At 37.3% G+C, this 24,983-nt stretch overlaps 1 protein-coding gene across 5 annotated transcripts in view; it reads right to left on the bottom strand.

Moving 5' to 3' along the window:
* The window catches only part of ANAPC10 (anaphase promoting complex subunit 10), a 39,870-nt gene that overhangs the window by 8,803 nt on the left and 6,084 nt on the right, over positions 1-24,983 (bottom strand). For 3 of the 5 annotated variants that reach the window (XM_056362254.1, XM_056362244.1, XM_056362234.1), the window contains exons 2-4: positions 23,420-23,536; positions 21,334-21,424; positions 20,457-20,577 (exon numbers count right to left, since the gene is read on the bottom strand). In XM_056362254.1, coding sequence (XP_056218229.1) covers positions 20,457-20,577; positions 21,334-21,424; positions 23,420-23,534 — 327 coding nt within the window. In that variant the 5' untranslated portion in view covers positions 23,535-23,536. Of the gene's footprint in view, positions 1-1,522; positions 1,655-20,456; positions 20,578-21,333; positions 21,425-23,419; positions 23,537-24,983 lie in introns of all 5 variants that reach the window. The other 2 variants (XR_008825926.1, XR_008825927.1) reach the window with 1 other exon arrangement.

The following is a 24,983-nucleotide window of genomic DNA, read 5'->3' as shown; positions in this document are numbered from 1 at the left end:
ACAGGGAAAGTGAGGTTTCACATCATTATTGCCTTCCTAGTTTGTCTCCGAAATCAGAGGAGAAACATGTAAGAGGACAACAATTAAATCTTAGATGTGATAGGAGTCTCTGGTGAGTACGTATGCAGATAAAACTATTGTCAAATGGGTGAAAATGGGATACAATTGCACATGCTGTGTAACACCAAGAATTTTATGGCATGCACTTGCAGGAAAAACAGCTGTTTCAAAAATATCAAGTGATAAAGAATCCTAAGTACTGATGTCTGCAAAAGGGTCAAGGCTGTACTGAACTGCCTGTATAAATAACTTCTGACAGATGAAATCACTTCAGTGGAAATTCCACAGGCTGATAAAGAGATGGTCTGGACACGTCTGGAGGGGGCCCTGTCCGTGGTACTTAAGCAACCACCACCCTGCCCATCACGCTCACACTGCTGTATCTGCTCACAGTACCTGACAGTAACACTTGTACAGTCAGGTACACGCAGCCTGAGACACAAATAAATAGCCTGCCAAATGGTCAATTACTGTGGATTTGTCAGCAAAAACTTTTTTAATTGTTATTTCAGAAAATACTGTCTGCTTAACTCTGGGTGGCAGAAAAAAAAGAGCAAGTGAAAGGAAAGAAGAAAAAAAAAATAGACAACAGTCTTTGAATACTTCATCTTCCAGAATTTGGCTGAAAACAACTCTCCATTCTAGAAAACGTAACTACAGAAAACATCAGGAATTTGTCACAAACTGTTTGCTAGGAAAGTCTCCCTGGAAAGAAAGGAACTGTTTTCACATTTGTTGAGGCAGATATATTTATTTTTTTTTAATATGTTCTGTGATGGACTACGCATACTAAGCTCAAAATTAATTGAAAAAATATATGTCAAGATGCATATGATGTTTCAGAGAAGGCCAAACGTTAAATAGGCTTAGACAGTTTGCTCTCAAGTCCCACATCTTCAAAATCCTTTTTTTGTTGTTGAGCAAGGTCACTTGAACTTTCACATAATAGAGTTTATACTTGACACATCCATAAATTAAGTCTCATTAGAGAAGGACTGTCTGTTTCTGTATGAAGTGGCAGCCAACCTATCGACTGGAACTTAAGAAAAACACAAAAACTTTCTCCCTGTCCCTTTGAAAAGCTGCGTGATCAAATTAGCAAACAGTGACGACAGTTTTGTATGGAGTTTCACATGGGCATGTATGGAAAGAAAGTCTGAAACACTAAAGCAAATCTTCAACCCACAGCAGGAAGCAATCTATGTTTAGTTTGGTTTCAGCTAAAACAGATTTCATCTTAAGAGGAACCTGTTGCTTCAGAAGAAATCCCATCTCCAATTGAAATCAGTCATAACAGCTGTGAAATTCTGGATGTCTAATGAAAAATGGCTTTCAGAATTCATTTAAGGATCAGTGAAGAGCAGAGGAAGGGAAGGCAAACATATCCTAAAGCTCATTAGTATTCTCCTGCTGGGACCTACATCTCATTAACCAGCTGTCACAATAGACAGGAACGTCATACCTTTGATGGTGCACTGCTATTAAACTTTGAGAAGACTCCGGGTACCAAGGGAAATCCTTCAGACCTACAGGGACTTGGCTCCAATGTGAATCTCAGTTACTTCCCTTGAGCTTGGCAAATAGTATGCTGAAGCTGAAAAAGCAACAAAAAAAATTCTTGAGCTTATACTGTAGAGTGGTGGCCTGGCTGACAGTGACAAAAATAGGTAATGCCACCCAACACAAACTTTCTGCTTCAGTTTGCCTACTTCTGGTACCTAAGTTGTTTAAAGTCTAAGTTGCAGACATACTGGAACAGACTGCATCTGGACAGTCTCGTCTTGGAAATGAATGACAGAAAAGCCATTGTTTGCTGCAAGCCTTTAAACTTCCCAAAATTCCAGCATTCTGAAAGAGGGATGAAGGATATATTTATATTATTATTTACCCAAAACCACCCCACGGTACTATCCAACTAAAATTATCAGTAGCTCAGAGTATTGTAGATGCAGATGGGAGAAAGGAAACTGTACATTTAAACCCACAAAAAATTACTACAAAAACATAGAGCCAAGACTGCACATTTAGAAACTAGTACAAATCCCATTTAGTGAAATCAAACATTTTATACCTTTTTGGAAACACTTCAGATCATAAAAGCTTATCTTACTGCAAAGTTTTTTCATTTCACAGACAACTAAGGAGGAGGCCCCATATACACAAGATAACAGGTAAGTATCCTGCTAAGTAGGAGTCTGGCAGATGATGAGCAACTGATACAAGTCATTCTTGGCATGCTACGTGACAGTACAGAATAGAACCAGAAGACAGTAACAATTTTATGTTTAAAAGAAGATAAACTGTTGTAAAAATTGATCAAACTATTGCATAAACACGGAAAATGTGATTAACAGAACTGTTTCTTCAAAAACCCTTCCAGGAAGTTTTACCTGATCAGAAGACAGGAAAAACACAGGGAGACTGCTTTATAGAAAGGAAGTGTCAGACATTGCCACAAAAAAACCCCAACAATTCCCCAAGTTCATTCCAACAAATGGTACTATCTGTATTCGAACTTTCTAGTCACAACACAAAACAGTGACAGAAGTATCAAAAAAACCCCGTCTGGTTAAGCATATGGACTAAAATTTTCATAATAAAGGAAATGGGGTACAAAGCTCTCAAAAATTACTTAAGATAACACATTATTAGCCCATTAATTTAATTTCTTAGTCATGAATTTCAGTTCCCACCACCCCGCAACAGTACTGAAAAGCCCTAAGATTGCCCAATTCCTGTACTGAGATCTAAAAACTTTAGTCCCTCTTCAAAGCAGCAGCCATGCAAAATAAGGACATCTACAATTTCCAGGTGAGTCAGGCTGCTCTCAGGGAATATAGCAGCACTTCAACCATCTACTGAAGAGAGGCAGGGGAAACCAGGAAGCAGGATAGCAGCAATGAAAGAGCTATACAAAGAGAGCAGAAAACAGATTGAACAAGAGCAGTGGAACATGCTACAGCAAAGAAGTTTGAAAATATATTTTAAAACCCTCAAAGTTCAGGTGAGTTTACATTACAAATGGGACTGCTGACTAAAGAACAGGGCAAGGTGTTAATATTGGCAGCTGCCTTTTCATAAAAGGTAACAGAACACCACAGGATCCTACAAGAAAGGAGAGAATAAGCAGAATTTCCTGTATGCAAAGAAAAAAAGTGCTTAACAAGTAATGATAGTAGGATTTTCTTGTAAAGTGATGGCCTTATAAAAGGTAATCTTAAGATGACCTTGAGGCAAACAGAATTAAGACATCAGAAACAAGGAGACTGAACAGCCTAAATGAAGAGGTTCTATCAATTTTTCCAAACCAGAACTGCTGGGTACGAGCAGAAACAATATACATTGATTGTACAGATGCACTGCATTAATTTATTACAAATGACAGTTAAGTGACTGGAAAAACTACTGAGAAATAACTAATCTTACAAAGGTGCAGAGGTTTGCAAAATGGATGAAAACTGTACTTCTCATGTCTGCAGTTTCCATTTGTCCTAATGTTATGATGGCATGATATTATGTTTGTGTGAAATACTATGTTTTTGTGAAAGTGCAAAAATATCAGCTCATCATTTACCTTCAGAATTGTTTAGCCATATCCAGGAAATATGTCTAGACATAGCTACAGTTAAATTACACAAAGAAAGTGTTTGAAAAAATCAGATTATGCAATGAATATTAAAGATTTAAGTGTCTGAAAACAAGTCGCACCAAGTTAATCCCATATCCAAGCATCTTGATAACTTAGCAAAGATAGCCTAGTGATTACACTTCATGCCTTGCACTTTGCATCTCAGAGAATGCTTGAATGCTTCAGAAAATTACAATGGGAAATTAATAAATGCAAGAAAATGGGAATATCATGAGATTTTAGTAAGTCAACAGCAGTAGTAGCAGCCAGCTGCTAGTTCTCAAGCAGCCTTTATAGATGAGGGAAAGAAAGTACACCTAAAAGAAAAGCATTCCCCTCACTGAAAAAGGCTCTTACTACACATTAACAAGAACTAGATTTCTGATCTTCTACCAGAAGACGGGCCCACAAAACTGCATGGCTCCAATATTTTCTCTGTTACACAAAAATGTAGCTCCTGTGATTTTATTTGTTAGAAAAAAAGACTGCAATAAATTATACCCGAGTGCTACCAAATTAAAAAATCCTACTTCTTTTTTACCAGCAAGAGAATAAGTTGTTGTTTTGTAAGACACAAAAACCACTGGGGTTAAGTGAAAGCATTTCTCCTGGTTTCACAGGAATTACTTGTTTCTGAGCAAGCAGGGAATGAAAGGGGGTTGCCCCTCCTAAAATCAAGGAACATAAAGACCCTAAACCTATATAAATAATTAAAAATGCTGCAGAAGTACAGTATACTAAAAAACTTAAACATTTTTGCATTTGAATAAGGACTCTGTGGATGCAAATACTCAGTAAAGGCAAGTAGGGTGAAATCAGATAAACTGTAACATTACTCAAGTTCATTATAGCATGCCAGATTTCAATAAGCAAACGCAGAATAACATTTCACAGGATCGAGCGCAGATGTAATGCTCAACTCGAGGAATATTTACTCATTGGAAACAAATGCAAGAGACTGTTGTGAAAACTATTTGTGTAAATTTAAAATGCAACGCAGTATCTCATCTGAGAAAGATCCCACATTCATAAACACATCTCACTGGAGATATATTTTTGTACAAATGAACTTCAAAAGAAGAAATAGGAGTGTATCTGTCAGAGGTTCAGCTGGGTAGTTTTATGAGCCAGAATACACTTCCATAAATTTGCAAAGCTGGAACCAGAACTGTTGCCCAATGGAAGCATTTAATTTTATACCTACATGCGATTTTTTTCTTTAACATAATGGAACAAACGCAGTAGAGTTTTACCTTTTGCTTGTGCCTTCTTACAAATCCACATACAAGTGTGTCCAGAAAAATGCAAGCTTATGTTTCATTGTTTAATGTGGAGGTCAGCCTCTGGAGTCTACTCAGTCTAGATTATTTCTGGAGTTCTTTCTAGGAGTCAAAGATTCCCCAAGTGACCATCCACCCAAAGAATGTACAGTTCAAAAAGATATTCAGATGGAGCTATATGGTGCTGGGCTAATGACTACCATACTGCAACAGCATGTCTACTATAAACAGCAGTCTGGAATAGTCTTAATGCTATGTTCAACAGATGTAAGAATATCAGCTCTTCAGTAAACTGTATGGGAATTGAAATAAAATTACATTGTGTATGCTCCTCAAGAATGAGTGGGCAATGGAAAAAACAAAACAAGAATGGCATAATTGAAAACTTCCTTACTAATAGGCCTACAAAGTCCTAAATCTAGAGTTACTGTTGGATATCATCTTACTGCTTAGATACAAGAAGTCAGTAAGAAGCTGATCGAATTGGATTACAAATATATGTGACTTGCTGTATATCAAAGTCCTGTGGGTACATATGCTCCTCTGCTTAATTTAATTCTACTGTGAGAGTAAATCTTTATCTCCTCGTAACGGACAATATAAATAAAAAGAACAAAGTCTAATAATTCCACAATAGAAGTTCTTAACCTAGCACTGCTAGATTTACGCAAAGCCGATTTATGAAAACCTCATACACAGTGACCATCATAATCACAACAGAAACCTGTTCAAACAGAAGGAAACCTACCTGATGATTTTACTAAATGATTTCTCCCGATATGGAACTGCAACTCCTTTCACAACAATGAAAAAACAGAATAAGATTTCGTTTTACCTTTCTAATTATCCTCAGTAACATCACCTTGCTAAGTAGTAACAAATGAATCTCAACATAAACAAACTAGGGTTTTCTGCATTTGCTAGTAGAAATTATCAAAAAAATTCTTTACACACACAGTTAAATTTGACCCAACTGATACAGATGGGGAAAAAAATTAAAAAAGGTAGTAAGTATTAGGGGCTAGAGCCTCATGATTCACTCAGACCGAGAACAGCATTCATAAAAAGCCTCAATAAAAACCGTATTTGCTAACATTCCTTTAACATGACACATAAAACACTCCAGAATTCATTCTGAAATAAAATAGGAGTGGTGAGATAAACCTAGTTTCAGAATCGGACAAAGGCAGTTAGAAAGCACAAGCCCTCGAGCCAGACACATACGCTACATTATCACTCTCATTCCACCCTCTCTTGTGTGTTCCTGCAGAAAATGGGAAAATCCTGGGAAAGGTTTTTCTGTTTCAAATGCATGGTCTCAGTTATCTTACGACAGAAAAGACAAAGAACAGTCCTCAAAGGGAAATAAATTATACTTCAGATCATAGAAACAATTTCATGCACTACTTGAGATAAGGAACAGGATAAAACCACATGCAATTTCCAACCCACCCCACAAAAACAAAACCCAAAAAAACCCACACACACAACTTCACAAAGAATACAATATAGACACTGTCTAGCAGAGGTCTCAAAGCTCCTAGCAGACACATCATTCCTGATCAAACTAACATTTGATCAATCAAGGGAGCAAGGTCTAACTCTAGAGAGGACTGTCATGATGTCTCTGAAGCAACTAAATTTTTTGCTCAGGAACTCCGTACTTGTTCTAGATATTTACCGCTTACCAGGTAGCATTTTCTTCTGCACCTTGAGGTTTGCTTTAACTTCTCATGTGAACAGCATCCCTTTCCATAACTACTTTCTTAATGACACTGGGAATAATCTCAGTTTTCCACTAAAGTGTTAAGCTCCAGGAACAATGAAAAAAATACTATGAAGTTGAAACCCTCTCATATACCTACACGAAATGCATTTGTTTCTCTACTTTTACCTGAAGAAAAAAGTCTGTCTTTTCACTGTTAGAGATACAGAACAATACATTCTTACTACTGTTTATGCATGCCAATACTAGTTGTAAATTTACGGAAATTTCTGCTTGTTTGCTTTGGTGCTGGCCTGACAAAGCATGGCCACTTCCAGTGCATTTTGTGGATTTGTTTTGGAGTACTACAATTAGTTAAATCTGATTGAATTTGCACTGATGTAAACAAAAGATACTTACAACATGGAAGCTCCACATAGGCCAGAAAACAGTAAGTGGTGGACTAATTGGCTCCTAATTTCTTCTACATAGGGGCCACTTCCTCCCCCCACCCCACTTGGAAACTGTTCGGTGGTTAAGATCGTAACAGGATGTTCCCAGCTGCTGTTGCCTGCAAGTTAGTAAGTGGTGGTGCACCAGTTGAGATGACAGCATAGGACTTTCTTAGTTCTTAGGTATCCTAAAAAGTTCTCATTCCTTTTGTATCTTCTTCTTTTATGCTTAGCCCGGGTTAGATGTCAGCTGCTGGCTCTCCTCTTTGAAGGATTTTAATACTGTGTGCTAGCAGTAGCACCCAGAGGGATCAGAATCTTTGATTTGACCTTTCTGCATGTATCTAGCACTTCCCACTGTTTGGAATTATCTAGTACTCCCTCTAAGGATTTCTTTCCGCAATCAAGTCTGTGAGGATAATCAGGTAAATAAAAGCAGATTATTTATTATGCACTGACTATCCTCCCAATCCTGATCCACAGTTTCTGGAAAAAAAAATAGCTTTAATGCTACTGTAAGTTATTTCCAGCTGGCTAGCAACCTCTCCAGAAAGAGAAAAGCAGGAATGAGTGAGCAACATCTTACTACCATCTTTGACACAAAAGAACTCAGTTTTAAATCTTTCAGTGAAGATGCTGGCATTCAGTATTGGCCTCCTACAATGTTCCATTACATACGGGATCCAAAACCAGAGCAGATAACTTTGGATTTCTCAGGTTTTGGGGAACTTCAAGGGAAAAAAATATGGCTGTAGAATGTGGTAGGGGGTAAGAAAAAGAAGAGGAGATAAACAGCCCTCTAACGGTACACGGGGCCCTTTACTACAGGAAAACATAATTTCCCTTTCAAGTGCAGGTCGGTCTGCTGATACCAGGAAACACTTCTCCAAGACCTCCTCCCTAACATGCCACTCACTAGACATTAGAGTCCCTTGTTCCAGTTTCTTCAGTGGTACCTACCTTCTTACTCTGCTAAATGACTGGTAAAGTCAGGTGTGTGAATTCCTCCCAGAATATTCACCACTCCCCCTGCGCTTCCCCAAAAGCCAATAAACAATCCAGCAGGCAAACAAAGGCGGCAAAGATTTTCAGCTTTCGTTAGCTCAAACCTTGACACCTTATGTGACCAGGAGCTACTTCAAACATTCAAGGAAAAAAAACTAACTGCCAATCCATGCAGCAATTTACCCTTGGGAACACACACAATTAAAATTGTTACCAGAAGCTTTCCTTCAGATCTTTACAAGCAAGTAAAACTAAAAGGGATACATGATGTTGTTACAGCAATTAACATTGTATGGAAATTCAGACTGCAGGCATTCCCCTAGTGATCAAAAAAATCTAATTCTGTGCTCAAACAACCTGTTGACCCAATTCCTGCAATGGATTGTAGCACATTTGTTCACAAGAAGTTATAAAAGCAGTAAGATAAACTCATAAGTAATCTGCTGTTTAACAGACAACCACACCTGGGCAGAAAAGCATTATGCTTTAATCTGAAAAAGAAATTAAGATAACCTATACCTAAGAAATAGTCCATTACCGTACTGATAACAGCAAAAATGAAAGACATACATGTCTGCAATTACTTCACTGAAGGAAAAAGAAACACATGTACATGTATGTAGCTATGTGGTCACATGACATGATCTTAACTGCAGTTGAGGGGGGTAGGAACCAAAGAAAACAACCTACAGGTGAATTCAGTCTGCACTTTTTTTTTTTTTTAGATAGACAACCAAAAGCGTAATTTCTGTACTGGCAGGCTTCCACTGACATCATTTGCCACTGGCAATTATACTAGTAGAAGGACTTTAGCAGTGTTTATTCAGTAAGATAAATAGATAATTATCTTAAGTATCACGGTAATCTATCACACATTACCTAGCTTGAACTTTATGATCTGGTTTAGAATAATTTCCTTTTCTCTTAACTTTTATGAATCTAGCAAAAGACTAGAAACTAATCATCTGTCCCTGCATTAAACAGGTTGCCTCCCAGAGTCTCCAACAATATGCCCAAGTGCAGAGAGATTGAAAACAAATGAGAAAACAAATGTTGCTACACACTATGGCTTGCAAGTGAATAGTATTACATGTTTTGTAACTACAGTTAAAACGAATTCCGATCAACTGAGAAGAGTGATCTGATTGAGCACCATGAAGGCATTCTAGATGAGCCTGCACACTGAAACCCAGTACAAACTGTAATGCTGGATGCGCACGTACTGTTCTCAAATGTCGACTGGACAACACATTTGCATTAAAAAGGAGGGGGGGTAGGGGGAGGGGTAAGGAAGGGAAGGGGTTAAAATATTGAAGCAGGGACACTAAGTGTTTGAGTCTTTTCTATGATGCTATCATCTCCCCTTCCACCCACCCACGTTATTGCTCACTCCCATGTTCAGTCTTCAAGCAGAACGCTTAAATGAATGGAAGAACATCAAGCTCACTCTTGATACGTTTTTTATGTTGCCAAAACCAAATCTCTGCCTTTTTCTCTTGCTTCTGAAGCATTAATGATTATCTGAAAGAAGTATCTAGTGAGCCTACATTGGTAAACTGTAATTAGAGATCCCTAAAAACCTTGAAAAACCATTGACCAACAAATATCCCAGTACACTCTCCAAACACAGAACCTTTATTCCAACAGGAACTTTTAGTAAAAAATGATGTGTGAACAGCAGACATTGATGTTCACAGAAGCATACTGCATACAACCCAGCAGGCGGGTTTTCTGTTTTTTTTGGATTATGCCCTGGAGGTGCTGGCACAATGGAATTTCAATACCATAATTGCTTATTTCTCTGTGTGCCAGCCTCTGAAATAACAGGTAAAAACAAAATAACAAACAACAAAAAAAAAATCCCCCACACATAAAACAAACATTCTCTTTTTAAATTACAGGAATCACAAAATAAAATGTTTTTAATTCTCTAGTTCAAGCAATGTAATTTATAACCCTGACACAAACAGAGAAGCAGCACAAAAGGGAAAATACAGAAATAACATAACGTTCCCAAGGTTCAGTTTACAAGGACCTCACACAAAGTTTTGTGTGTTTTTTTTTTTTGCAACTCTTACTAGAAACAGTATTATTTGCTAAAAATGCAGTAGCTGCCAAAAGCTATGATCCATCTAAAGCAAACATGTTTAAGATGGAAATAGAGTGTTAATGCTGAAGAAAGACAGAACTGAGTATACAAGTTTTCTTTTAAAAGTGTTGAAGCAACTGCAGTACAGTGTTAAGTTTATTTTTCATCTTTCTGAGCAAAAATTGATTGCATTTGCAGATAAGCACCTAAATTAGAGAGAAGTACATTAAGACAATAACAGAAGTAATCAAATTTCAAACTTTCTAATTAAACCTCTTTTTCCTGCAGAAGGTTATTGGGAATTCAACACTAGCCTTGGTTCACATGATAGAACAATGGGAAAATTTTCCGAATGGTTGAACGCTAACCCTGACAAGTGTGGAGAGCCAACTACAATACGTTATATGGTAGCATAACCTGCCACCCACGTTGCTGAGAGAACAGCTTTCAAACACATGCACCGAGCTGTAAAACCACAAAATCCCTTATTACACATTGTCCCTTACTTAAGGTGAAATACACTATCCCCCGCCTTTTACAAATCTTGGTGCTTTTTTTAAACCTTCATCTATGAAGTTTATTTAGCAGCTAAACTAGACTGTTTTTCAGACCTTTTTCCCAAATGCCATTTTTCCTGTTTTGTTTCCTAACCAAAATAAAATCATGTTTTTATAGTACACAGCAAAGCCTGTTATGTCTTCTACTGTTGCTTTTATTTCTAAATACTACCTCCACCTGTGTGACATTGTCCAACTTTTTAAAAGGAAATTTCTGATACCTGAGTAATTCATTTGTGAAGACTTATTTCTGGAGTAAAATATTTCCTTTTTTTAAGAAGACACGTGACTCATCACTGGTAAAGTAAAAAATGGTTCCATCTGATTGGAAGACCAGATACTCTGCTATTTACTGCGATTCTTTTCCAGTGTTATGCAATTTGAATATGTTAAAAAATATAAAACTGCCACAGTATGCACAGTTATAGACATGACATTCATGTAAGCCAACCATTGCTGTAGAATGACAAACATACTCCACCCTCATTACAACATGCTGTAGTTATTAGCCAAACATCTTTGCCTTTTCTGAAAGGAGTACATTATAATAAAAACACACCAGCAAAACAAGTAATACAAGGGGACCTGAGATATGGTAAAAGTAATAGCAATTGTTAGAAAACATAACTCAATGTGGGAAGTGAACTGCTTGATGATTTGGTGAACGCATGTAGCCTCACACCACAAAAAAAGATCACTGAAAAATGCTTGTATATAAAACTTTCTTAGTTAATTATTCCCCACTACTACCCCACCCCCCACCCAGATTGTGAATGTTTTGACATTCTTGTTCTGAGTTAGTTCTTTCTATAATTGCCTGGTTTGCACTGGTAAAATTTCAGTCTACCTAAAAAAAAAAAAATATATTCCACAAAGCCAAAGTAAAGCTGTCTGCTTTACCAATGTCTGCTGCTTGAATCATTGCATTCCACAATAGTTAGAGGATATACACAGTTTCTTCAGGGGTTTCCAGTTGCAACTTTGCTGGCAATGGGAATTTTATTTGCAAGTGTTTCTATTCTACTGACAAGGTCAATTAGTCCACCCAACTATTGGTTGTTCTGTCTGATAGCTCAGTGTATTTATTCAAGCAAGCACTTTTATAACCCACAATTGAATGCAGACAGTTACCCTTGTAAACACGACTGTCCACAGGGATTTTCACTACATTTTGGGCATGTAAAAGAAAAAGATGCTTTTCTTCCCTCAGCCTGATAGCATGTAAATTTGATTACAACTTGAATTTCAGGGAGTGAAAGGCAGGTGGGGGGCGCTACCGTTTTAAATATATATGATTTATTGTACCTAAATATACATATTTGGACCAATTTCTAGGAGCTAAAGAACACAGACATTTGACTGATCCCTCTAGGAGCTCCAAAAGTTTGGTAATGATATCAAAGAGAGAGATCAGCATCTCTGATCTATCCGGGCATTAAAAAGAAAGAGCTACAGTTTAAAAGAAACAAAGACATGCTATATGTAGCACTAAGGGTTAAAGGCAACATAAAATGCTTTCACAAAAGCCAGAAGGGGGTGTTGGAAATCAGCCGCAGTTATTGGTTAAAAAAAAAAAAAAGAGGACTATTCCACAGCACTTGCTAGATTTTTTGTAGGTCAGCAGCACAGCCATGCCACTGACAAAATGTGCAAAGAGAAGTGACAGACCCTTGTTTCACAGACCTTTCATTAACACATATATGTAACTCACTTCACCCTTCATACAAAGTATTCTTGCAAAGAAGAGATTCTTCCTTTTTACTAGTTAGGATTGGTAAAGGTGCTAGTCTATAAGTACACGGCTCTTCATTACTCAAGTCTTCATGAACAAATTCTTCTGGGATATAAAGAAGGTAAGAAACTATCATGGAAAACCAGCAATCTTTCATGGCTGTATTCTACCACTTTTTGTTTTTTGCAGTATCTGTAGAATACCCAAAGCCAACTGAAACCATCTGGGCAGTCTGTAGTATAGGAGACAATCAAGAGATAATCAATGAGGAAATATGGATTCCACAAATTAATAAACCTGGTGAACAACACAGAAGTATACACAGTATATTAAATCTCTAATAGCTATTTTAATCAATCTATTTTAATCAATATTAAAGCACCACTGACAACAAATAGCGTTACCAAGAAAAGTTGAGTTAGTATAACAAACTGATGAACAAACAGGAACAACAGGTTTTAGGGACTGGAAGGGGGAGTGCTTTATTTTGGCTTAACTGAAGTAGGAACTTTTATATATAAAAGTGTGTACGATGCTTTACCTTGGCTTTGTGGAATATTTTTTTTTTTTTTTAGGTAGACTGAAATTTTACCAGTGCAAACCAGGCAATTATAGAAAGAACTCACTCAGAACAAGAATGTCAAAACATTCACAATCTGGTACCAATGAACATCACAATTACAGGTTTCAGTCAGTTAGGTATAAACTGGACACAGCCCAAAGTGGGCTTTGACTTGACATATTGGTTCAATACCATAGGCAATCTGCACAGACAAACAAATCACTTAACCTTTCTACAAGATGACTAATATTATTACCATTCTACAACAGTATTATCATCCTACATGCTTCAAAAGTGTTGGAAAATACACTTGTTTAAATTTTTGGTTTCCCATACCAATTTTTACTTGTTGTAAGGCCACAATACTAACCCTAATTTCTGAAAAAAGCACCAATATCAACAGTTCAATTATTTGGCACTCTCCTTCTCCCACACAGAGCACTATCTGCAACCTGCTCCTGTCTGCCAGAGAAAGGACCAGAATTTGTTGATAGTATTATTAGAATACACTACTGGAGGCTTGTATTAAAGTTTATGAAAAATTCTTTCATCATATTGGATGACAGTTTCCCTGCATTGATAATGTGCGCTTTTTTTATCTGAAGCTTTTAGCCATCCATACCAGAAAAATATTTGATAGAAGTAAAAGATAAATCTCTTCAAATCCACCTACTAGAACTTCATGCAGAGAGAAGAGGTGAAATGACGTAACCAAACACTCCCTACACAAAACAGGTATTACACAGCATAACATAAGGTAGAGTCAATTTGATTATTAAATTATTTTGTCTTTTTCTCATTGGCAGTGGAGAGGAAAGCTCTTTCACTTTACGTGGAAAATCATACACGTTTTCTAATTCCTTTTCCACAGTGGAACTTAGATTGAACAATCATGAAAAAGGTTATAATTCCAGGCAAGGCTTTCACATACATGTAAAATTTTGTGCTTCAATCAGTTCCTAGCCTCCATGTACTTGAGTTCCCTTGAGGAAAGCTCTGTACTTCATCAAGTTCCTGCCTTCCATGGAGCTGTTGCCACTTTCTTTTACATGGCTTTTCCTCGGCTTCAGAAGGTAAAGTCAGACTGACAGAATTAAAAATACAGGGCCTCTTTAATGTACCCTTGCCTAATTGAGTCCCTCTGTGGCAAGAAAAGGTTCCTTCATAGAATTGTTTTTGAATGCTGGGATACAAAACAAGAATATTTTTCTACATACAACACATACCACAGCATAAAAAAAAAATGTTTAATTTTCCTCTTTTTTTTCCTCTAAGACCCAACAGAAGACATGTTTATTTCTCTTTAAAGCAGCATTTCACAGCAAAGTAAGATAATGCGTAACAATTTTATGATGTGTGGACCAAAATAATCTTCCACTCTTCAGAATTCTTCTGAATCTAATACGGATCTCTATTTGTATACATGTAACTCATATGCACAAAAGCCTATTTCAACAACTGCATTTCTCACAACTGCATAGTAAGCTCCATTCCAATGTATTTTCATTCCAGGGTACAAAAACCAGGAAAACTGCAATCCTGTTCATAATTTCCACAGTTCCAAGCATGTATTAGTTGATTTCCATAAGCATAAGAACAATGAGCAGGTCATATCATCTACCCTGATGATGACGATAGCATGGAACAGTGATGCTATGCCATTTAATTAGCCTTTCTTTTGTAGAGAGAGGTTCATATGAAGACCCCAGCTGGTGACTCACAAAATATCCTCTCTTCTGGAAGTGGAAATGTGGAGTACAAATCTACATCAAATGGAAATCACCCTGCTTCCTAAACTTGACTACTACCCTTGACATCAAACACAAGGCTTAGTAACTAACCAATACCAGCAGATCATTCTACTCCCCTGGTTTGCAGATTTCCAGTACTGGTAAATTTTTTACGTAAGGAAGAGGTACCATCTACATCCTGATGAATTAAATCCATACGCAACTAGCATAGCAGCAAGGTAACAATCAAAATGAACAAGCTTATGAGATGACCTAATCTGCAGAACATCCCGGACACAGATAAGACAGAATACGGTTTGAAATTCTATAAAACTAAAGCTTACTCAGTCTTTTCTTAGTATCAAGTGTACTTTGCAGAAAGCAGACAATATTTTTAATTGACATTCTGAACCCAAGCAATAATTACGGGTCAGAAATGCATCTTTCCTTATATGGAAGAAAACATCAGCATTATTTCCTCAAATTGCACCAGGGGAGGTTTCAATTGAATATTAGGAAAAATTTCTTCACTGAAAGGATGGTCAAGTATTGGAACAGGCTGCCCAGGGAAGTGGTGGAATCACCATCCCTGGAAGCATTCAAAACAACCATCTAGATGAAGTGCTTAGGGACATGGTTTAGTGGTGGACTTGGCAGTCTTGGGTTAGTGGTTGGACTTCATGATCTTAAAGGTCTTTTCCAGCCTAAATTATTCTATGCTTCTAACCAAAGTACTTGAAGCCTAGTCAGGAATCTAAATAAAGCAGTAACAACTCAGTACTCCATCTTCAGAAGAAAGCAGTTTAAAATGCACCTTAGAGATGTCTGATCAGAGACTCGGAAGCAGTACATTTTCTTGATTCATTAGCTTGCAACAGTCCTGTGACAAGTCAGCACCTAACTGTTCCTCGGTATCTAAGTTTACTCCACATACAGAAAACAGGTTGAGATTGCCACCTGCTGAGTTTCAGAAAACATCTAGGAAAGTCCAGCCTCTCCGCTACAATCACTGGACATTACGGGAATAGAAAGATTCAATTGGGTCAGACTTCCTTAACTTCCTCTCAGAAAGGCTTCCCAGTTTTGTCATTCCTCTGGTTGATAATTCCCTGTTCTAGTGCAGAATCTCTTAAAACAGTGAAGAAGCGGCCCTGTCCGTGGTGCTTGGCCACAACACCATGCCACCAGGGAGAATGCTGCGCTTGCCACAGCTCTGGAGTACCTGGTTACAAAACACCAGGCAAGACCAAAAGGGCTAGAAAACAAACTGAAAACAAAGTTGACAGCAATTCAACTAAAGACAACAAAAAGCTGAAACAAAGGACTCACACTGTTGCCAGGAAAGGTGTATTAAGGGCTCTCACCTGAATCTTCAAAGTCATCTTCAGAACAGAGTCTTGTTGAAAAGGCCAAGTAGGCTTTTGTTCCAGAAGAAAAGCATTGGGCAAGTCAGTTAAATAAAGCAGGGCTCTTCCAAAACAATGTTTAATACTTTGTATCACTCTGATGCAAAGTTTACTACACGGGACCTCCAGTGACCAACTGTCTTTTTTCCTACCTAAGGGCCATCCTTCCCTGCGTAGTGGTAGAGCATGGCACGCCTATGAAGGTTGTTAACCAGGGGAGTTACCCTGTTCCATGAGCCTTGCTTCAGACTTAATGGCTTGCCAAGAGCAAACACCTTGCTTAACTAGGTTACACAGAGCCGCGATGCTATCTGCATATTTACTGCATAGGGAGCACACACTCCCAGCCAGAGGCTTCCCGTTCCCCCTTCAGTGGGTTATTTCTGATCATTTCCTTTTAGGCCTGAACTTTAATACATCTTACCTGCCATGTGGATTATTATTACCTGTGAGCAATTTGAAAAACAACGTACAAAAAGCAATGCCACATGCTAGCAAAGGTTTGGTCCTATGACAAAGCTTCCCAGTTTCTCTGAACTACACAAACAACTAAATGAAAAACACGTCCTACTCCAAATCAAAAAGCATGAGATATCCAAAAGCATGCTGGAGGAATTAACTCCTGCTGGGACAGGAAGGAAATTGTACCTGTCTAGTTGCATCTTACCTAGTTACAGCCAAGACATGTACACCACATTCTGTTGTCGAGTCCTCTACAAGGCACAGCAGAAAACTTTGTCTCTTTCAGGAGGGGTTCTGGCTCTTAAAGCAACTTTAATTTGGAAATTAAGCAGCAGTGGCTTCTCAATGTGAACTAATGTAATGACTAACTATTTCTAGAAAGTCTGACCCACACTTTCCCAATGTCTTGTGTTAGCCAGTTCTACATCTTTGGATTTACAAGAGTTTACAGGTGTCTTGCTTTGCTGTGTAAAGGCCCTACATTATAGGCTGACAGCAGAAGCGATTGAAACTACTAGGTGATTATTACCCAAAAACCTATCTGCACTTAGCATTACAACACTTAATTTTTTCATGACAAGATGAACTGCTGATGACCTAAATGTCTTGGAAGGCAACAAGCTGGTGACCATTATTTGAAGAGACCAGAGATCTCTTGCAGCCAAGATTTCACTCACATCCTTTGTGGCAAGTTATTTTCACATTGTGAGAAAGTGTAATAATTTAAATCACATACTGAAGAGTCTGGATACTGTTCCAGAAGTGCCTCTACGGACTACCATCCAGACTGTTTGCACCATTATGTGGGGGAATTCTGAGACTGGAAATGAGAAAATATCTGCTCTTCAAGCTTGACAGCTGTAATAAAAAGGCATTTAAGTTGGAAGAGGCGGCTTACTGCACACTCTTAACTGTAGTTCCTTCAGCCGAGCAAGGGAATAATACTGCCAGATTATGACAGCTATTCTCACCCATTTAATGGGGTACAAATGACTTGTTTCTCAGAGGGGGGAAAAACCCACCAAACCTTTTATTCAGAAAATTTCATCTTACGTTCCGAAAAGAACATGCCTGCATACTAGACAAACTAAAGCTAATCTTATATTAGTGATAAAAACAAGCCTAACAGCACATTGCATTATTTTGAAAGTTAGACCATTAAAAAAAAAAAACCACATCACAGAACTTTCATTAGACACTATGAGCTGGGCAAGCATCCATGGAAAAATATAAAATCATTTAGCTGGATTTTCCACCCAGTTAATCAGTCCTGAAGCCAATGGAATCACTGTATAATTAAGCAGATTTCTCTGAAGAGCTCATAACAGTTCACACTGTTTTAACAACCTGCCTATGTGTCAGAGAAGCTGAAGGAAAGAGAAAGTTTCAGGATTGAAGAAAAATTTAAGTAACAACCCAAGTATCAAACGGTTTAAGAAATATGAAAATTGATATCCATATTTAACATCACAGTGGTGACAAAGTTAGTCACTAGTATTCTACAGCACTGAAGTATTGTATCTCATTAAGCAGCTTGACCGTGATTTCGTCTCAGTTTTGAAATAAAAAAAGCATATGAGCATGTGGTATGCATAAGAATGACTGCTCTCATGCAACATATTACAGTCATATTAATATACTATAAAAGATACTAGCAACTTGTTTAATTTAGAAGTGCCCTTTTTAACTAAGTACATTATGTGTAAAATCCTGTGTTTAACAAGAAACTAGCCAAAGAAATACTGCCTGAGAAACTGCCTAAGACTGAATAGAATAAGCTTATTATACATTTTATTATTATTATAAGTTATTGTTTCTATAGAACCTTAACAAGACACATATCCTCAAAAGTGGAAGTTTACCACTGTATAAGAAACTTAAGCTATTGCAGTTACATGTATAATCCTGCACTAAACATTATTATAAAAGGATAACTGAAAGAATGGACAAGCACAAAAATCAAACTGCTAATTACAGACAACAATGACATCTAGTGGACACTCGGAAAACACACCCACAGCCCAACAAGGAAAAGATCATCTGCTGTTACTGTTAAAAAATGTGCAATTCCCAAATTGCTATGTTACGATTAAGACTGAATTTGCAGCTGATTAAGGTCAAAGTAATGTGATGAATCATTTCTTTCAAAAGAATATTTAATTTAAAAAAAAGATTTAGGATAAAGTATAGGTCAACACCTGAGAGATCACAGATCATTCACAGTATATAGATATGTAACAGAGGCATACATGTTTATTACACTTTCCATTCCCACTGCATCTAAAACCTACTTATTAGTTGCTCTTGCTGGGACTTCAAACACTGGAAAAGGTGAAAACAAAAATCCCAAAAGTAAAAATTCAAACCACTATTTAGCACCTCCCTTTTCCTCATCATCCTAAGCCTTCTGTTACTGTAACACCTGCCATAAGGGAGGAAAGTTGAACCCTCCCAATATATCAGTAGCTGCTGAGCTTCAGAGAAGAGCAGTCTGAAACATGAGGCTACTGTAACTCATAATTAGCAAAGATACCTGCTCATGAGTAGTTCACAAGGTAAGCTACAAATATCATGGATTATTTAAAATCTGCTTTTACCACTTACTAAAAGGCTAGCAAAACTAAACAGTTACAGGAACTCAAATCTGATCTCAGTTATTCCATCAAAGAAACTTTTCCTAGCTAGAAGTGTCACCATGAAAAAAAATACTGTTTTGACTATTACACTTATGTAAATAAAAACATTCACAACACACTACAAATCTATGTCCCATTCGAAGTCTTTAGCATCAAATGTCATATCTACAGAAATGGAAACTGGATTTTGCCTCACTGTTAAAAACAAAAACACTGAATCTGTTCCAAAATTTCTACATCTCAGTGACTGTCCAGTATAAAAAAACCACACTGCAAAAGATTAGAAATAATACTTGTAAATTATGGTAAGATGTGTTCATAAATGATGTTTTACTTATGTTAGACTTACCCATTTTAATTGGTATCTTGCATGCTTTGTAGATCATTATGGTAAAGCGAGTGTTGCAATTCTGCTAGCTCTCACCATCAGTAGTGGCTAGAGTCAACTATTATTAACAAATATGTAGTAGATTCTCACTTATATGAAGATTCTCTAACCAGCAGAAAACAAGCAACGTTTGCATAACTGATAACTCATTATTAGGCTTTGTGTCCCAGTTTCTTTTTGCCAGGGTGTCAAAGTAAGCTTTGAACCAGATGCTACTAGTTACTAAGAGTACACGCAGCTTCCCAAAAATGAAATCCAGACTCCAAAGACATATAAGCACCATACACAGGCATAATTAAAACCTGTAGTTTTAAATTCTGATTCCTAGTCAGGCTCAATAGCGAGCAACCCATTCATAAAATAAAAAACGCATGAATTTGACTTAAGTCTAAATACGTAAGTATTTAAAAGCTAAGTTTCCCTTTTGATATATGCAATGCATAGGGTTTGCAGATATTTTAAGCAAGATCAGTTTAACCATTTTTAACAGCCCTGTTCTAGAAAACCTCAGTCTTTTATTCCATTACAGGTATATCAAAGTCTGTTCTAGAACCATGTTGGTAATGGACCCTGAAGAAAACCACAGAAACCAGCCCAGTAAATTTGCAAGATAAAAACTAAAAGCAAGTATCAAAATTAACCCAGGCATTTCCCCCCTTCCAAGCACAAGGTCATATTTTACCTCCAAAAACCATTTTACTACATCAGATGTCCTAATGAGAGAGGACTATTTTAAGACAGAAAGCAAAGCACCATTGACCTACCCGGATTTCCTGGAGATTATGAAAATTATTTCCTACTCTGACAGAGATTTTGCTTGGAGTGTAACTTTCATCAGATTTGTAGTCTGCATAAATACATAATGTCTTCACTGTTGTTTTTCTTCTGCAAGAAGCAAAAAAGCTATGTAAGCATCATACAGGAAAACATTCAGGATAGTTATTACAAACTAGCAAAAACCTAAGGATTGAAATGTTCTAAAACTTAACACAAGTGTGTCTACTGATTTATAAGAACTCCACTGTTAAAGCAGCTAGGTGTTTTTCCACATTGCTATGCACACAGAGTTGATTTTCCCTGCTCCCCTTTGTCTGCCTTCAGAAGTGTCAGTATAACACAAAATACAACAAAAGGCCAAATGCCAACTTTCATGTGATAAAGCATGTTTAGCTTATCAAATATGGGCTCTATTACTATACCAAAGAGTCCTCCAGAAAGCAAATAAAAAAAAAAAAAAAAAAAAGGTGACAAACTTCTCACCTCACCTTAAAGAGTCTGGTTAAAGAAAAAAGACTGAAAGCATCCTACACAGAACAGAACAAGAAAAGGTTTCTCAAACCTACCCTTCAAATTACACTCAAAGACAGAAAGTCAGGACAAAAATGTCACCTTAGGAAGGTAACTGAAACTGTTACAAATTACATACATAAAACCATTCCTTTTTGTTCCTTATTTAGGCATTCAGTAACCATAACATTTGAAATCCTCATTTTTATAAACACTATCTAACTGGCTTCTTACCAGTTGGGTAACAGGATTAACCCTGGAGTCCTTGCACTTCCAGAATTCCTATATTGGTGAACAGTAATAAATACAAAGTTACACAGAACACCCTAACCCATACAGAGTAATTTTTAATACCTAAATTGGATGTTCACCAAATGAGGCTGTGATCCATCTGACTGCCAGTAAGTTTCTAGATTATCATCTCGTAATTGATCCACTCCAAATCCTAAGAAAAAGAAAATGTAATAGTCTTGAATATCCCATTTCTGTGATGCAGGCACCACAGATACAACTTTTCTTCAGCTATTACAAACCAAAGGATGTATCCTCAGTTTTAACACAAGGAAATATTTCTAGATAGCTGAGTTTTGCCTATGGTTTTGTGACCAAAACTGCGATGTGGGAATCTGTCAAAGTTCATTGCTTGAGTGTCTTTATATTCTTATCTCTTGCTGAAGTCTGTGGGGTTTGAAATCATTCAACATGTCCTGGAATATCAAATGGTTAAGTAGTAATTCATACTAATTGCAAGAACAATACCAAATGGTTAAGCTTTTCCACATATTCTATAATCTAACTGCTGAACTAAAGGAAAATTGTTATCAGAGACCATTTGTTTATTGTAAAATTTTAGCCAAATGCAAAATTTTCTTTTCAAATATTCTCCTGAAATATTTGTACCTTTTCAAGTTGGTGACTAGAACAAGAAATAGATGCAAAAACCAGTATTCCTGAAAGTTAATACTGCCACATTAGAAGAAACAACTCCAAATCTTTTTTCCATTCCCTCATTATTTGTCTTTTGAGTAATCACATGCCTTTGTTTGCCCACATTAGCTGCAGTTTTAATTCAGCTGTTTAAGTTTAATCTGCTACAAAAAACTGTCTTCACTCTGAAGCAACTGAACTATGGTATTTTTCTCCAGGACACCAGAACATCAGACCGAAGCCATTCAACGTGAGCTCAATATGGTGGCATAAAGGGATCATTGACTGTAGGCTGCAGCAAGATACCAGATCAGTTCCCAGCAGATATTTCTGAAATAGCAACTCAACCACCTCAGATGGTAAGAATACAGATTTTCAGGTATTTTGAGCAGGTATAAGCTATCATTAACTGCACCTCAAGACCATTTACAATAGTCCCGTTTCACTTGCAGGATTTAGAGAGCTACAATATAATAGCCAAGCCCACACAAAGTTCAGACAGAATGTTTAGGTCATCCAGCTGCATGGCTTTTCTAAGTCAAAAATTGACGATACCCAGGAAAAATGCCAAAGCATAGTAACGATTGCACAGTGCTGGGTATGTTTCTGCTCACATGGTTGTGTTTGTTCACTGTGCAAGTAAAAAAAACTAAATCAGTATAAAATCAGTAAAACATCTGTTTTGTTAATATGAGATATTTCCTCATTGTAGGATATTTCTGATGTAATTACCACTTTCATATTGCATCAAATATAGACTAGGCACAAATCCTTCATAGTAGTGTCCTGGTTTCAGCTGGGACAGAGTTAGCTTTCTTCTTAGTAGCTGGTGCAGTGCTGTGCTTTAGATTTGGTGTGAGAACAATGTTGACAGCACACTGATGGTTTTGGGTGTTGCTGGATAATGTTTATACCAAGTCAAGGACTTTTCAGTTTCTCGGGCCCTGCCAGCAAGAGGGCTGAAGGGGCACTGGAAACTGGGAGGGGACACAGCCAGGACAGCTGACCCAAACTAGCCAAAGGGATATTCCATACCATGGGACGTCATACCGAGTATGTAAAGCTGGGGGAAGAAGTAGGAAGGGAGGGACATTGGGCATTATGGTGTTTGTAACCACGTAACCATTACACATGATGGAGCCCTGCTTTCCTAGAGATGGCTGAACACCTGCCTGCTGATGGGAAGTAGTGAATCAACTCCTTGTTTTGCTCTGCTTGCATGTGCAGCTGTTGCTTTATCTATTAAACTGTATCTCAACCCACTAGTTTTTTCACTTTTACTCTTCTGATCCTCTCCCCTATCCTGCTGGGGGGGCTGGGGGGAGTGAGTGAGTGGCTGCATGGTGCTTGGTTGCTGGCCAGGGTTAAACCACGGTAAGTGGCTACCCTTATACTACCAGCAGTTTTACTGCTACACTCTGTATGTGTGTTTTCTTATCAAAACGTAAACCATTATATATCCTAATAACAAAAGTGTACATTCAGCTTTTTACATTATTTGTTGTGCTTTTACCTGGCTTACAGGATGAAAGAGACCAAACTGCTTGTGAGCCTATTTCTCTAACAGTACCAGTCCTCTCTAACTGCTTTGGATCAGCACCAGGTGGTGTCTTGTTTGGGGTAGTCATTTCTAGTAAAAGAAAACAATGAGTTAGTTGATACATTTTTAGCTTGATGGGAAAATTAAAGGGTTATGTTCATTCATATAGACACTTTAATTCTTTGGCCTTACACTTACATATAGTCTTCAGAATATGTGCTTTATACATGTATACATATACATTTTTGCATGTCTGTAGAATCTTTTATTTATATAGATAACAAAATACTATACAAGTAAAAAATTTATATCTTTAAATAAAAGGTTCCACATACATCTCAATTTTGTGTCCTTAAAAATTCAATACAAACTTGGAACAATTATAAGACATATTGTACATTCTAATTCATACACACAGAGTTAGTCAGGGTTTCAGGGTGGGTTTTTTTTTTTTTTTTACTTTTTTGTTTGTTTTTAAGAAATTAAAACAGATCTTGTTGATTTAAAGGCTAGCAATACATATTCGTTTCCCCTTCACATACACTTAAAGGGTTTTCCTAACCTGTAAGTTCAGAAGTCTAATCAGAAGCTAGAGCAAACCTGTCCTCCTGGAGATGCTTCTCCTTAAGAACAGGAAATGAGAGTTCAAACAAATTGAGTAGTGTCTAATTTGGTAGGGATTCATCATTAACACATTTACCCATGGTCCACTTCCTTAACTTCATTTGGAATCCTTAATCTGTGACTTGCACTGCTCAAGTTACCACATTCAGCCTCAACACCTAGACTACTGCTACACATACTACAACATAATCATGCTGGATTTCACATATTATGGAGCACTTTACTACTCCCTAGACTTTTTTTAAAAAAGAAAAAATTCCAAAAGAAGCATAAGTCCCATGCAAGGAACTACAGTAAAGTTTAAATTTTAATGTAAAACACTCGAGAGCCAGGGAATTAAGAGTTAACATCTAATCCTTTGTTTACATGTGTAACATCATATTATGCTCTTATTCTTGGGGAACATCTTCCTGCCTAGACAGCAAATGAAGTATTCAACTAGGCTGGCGTCCACAAGATCCAGACCTTACCCACTACAGAACTGATAAAAGGCAGAAACAAGACTTTCTATGTAACAACAACACTGCAGCTAAAAACTTGTCTGACACAGGAAATCCGAATTCTGTAGTGCACATCCCTGTCCATACCAAACATTTTCTATTGGTCCTTGGATAAGTTTGGGGTTTTTTGTTTTTCTTGTGCAAACAGACTTGAAAGACTCCCAGGTTTGGGGGGTTTTTTGCTGCCTTTGCATATACAAGACTGCAGTCCTGACTAGCATTAAAAAAATCTGAAAAGAATAGTTACATGTACAGTAAAATTTAAGTACTGGCAACAGCAAGCATCACAAAAATCCACAAAGTCCTGCTCAAACACCATCCTCAAAAAAGTCAGTTGAACACTACACATAATCCCACATATATCACATATATATTCATATACTCACAGATATACTAATCTTAATGCCATCCAA

This window comes from Falco biarmicus, chromosome 1 (genome assembly GCF_023638135.1).
Source record: "Falco biarmicus isolate bFalBia1 chromosome 1, bFalBia1.pri, whole genome shotgun sequence".
NCBI lineage: Eukaryota > Metazoa > Chordata > Aves > Falconiformes > Falconidae > Falco > Falco biarmicus.
The sequence above is the reverse complement of the archived record's forward strand: the minus strand, read 5'-3'. Positions and strand labels throughout refer to the sequence as shown.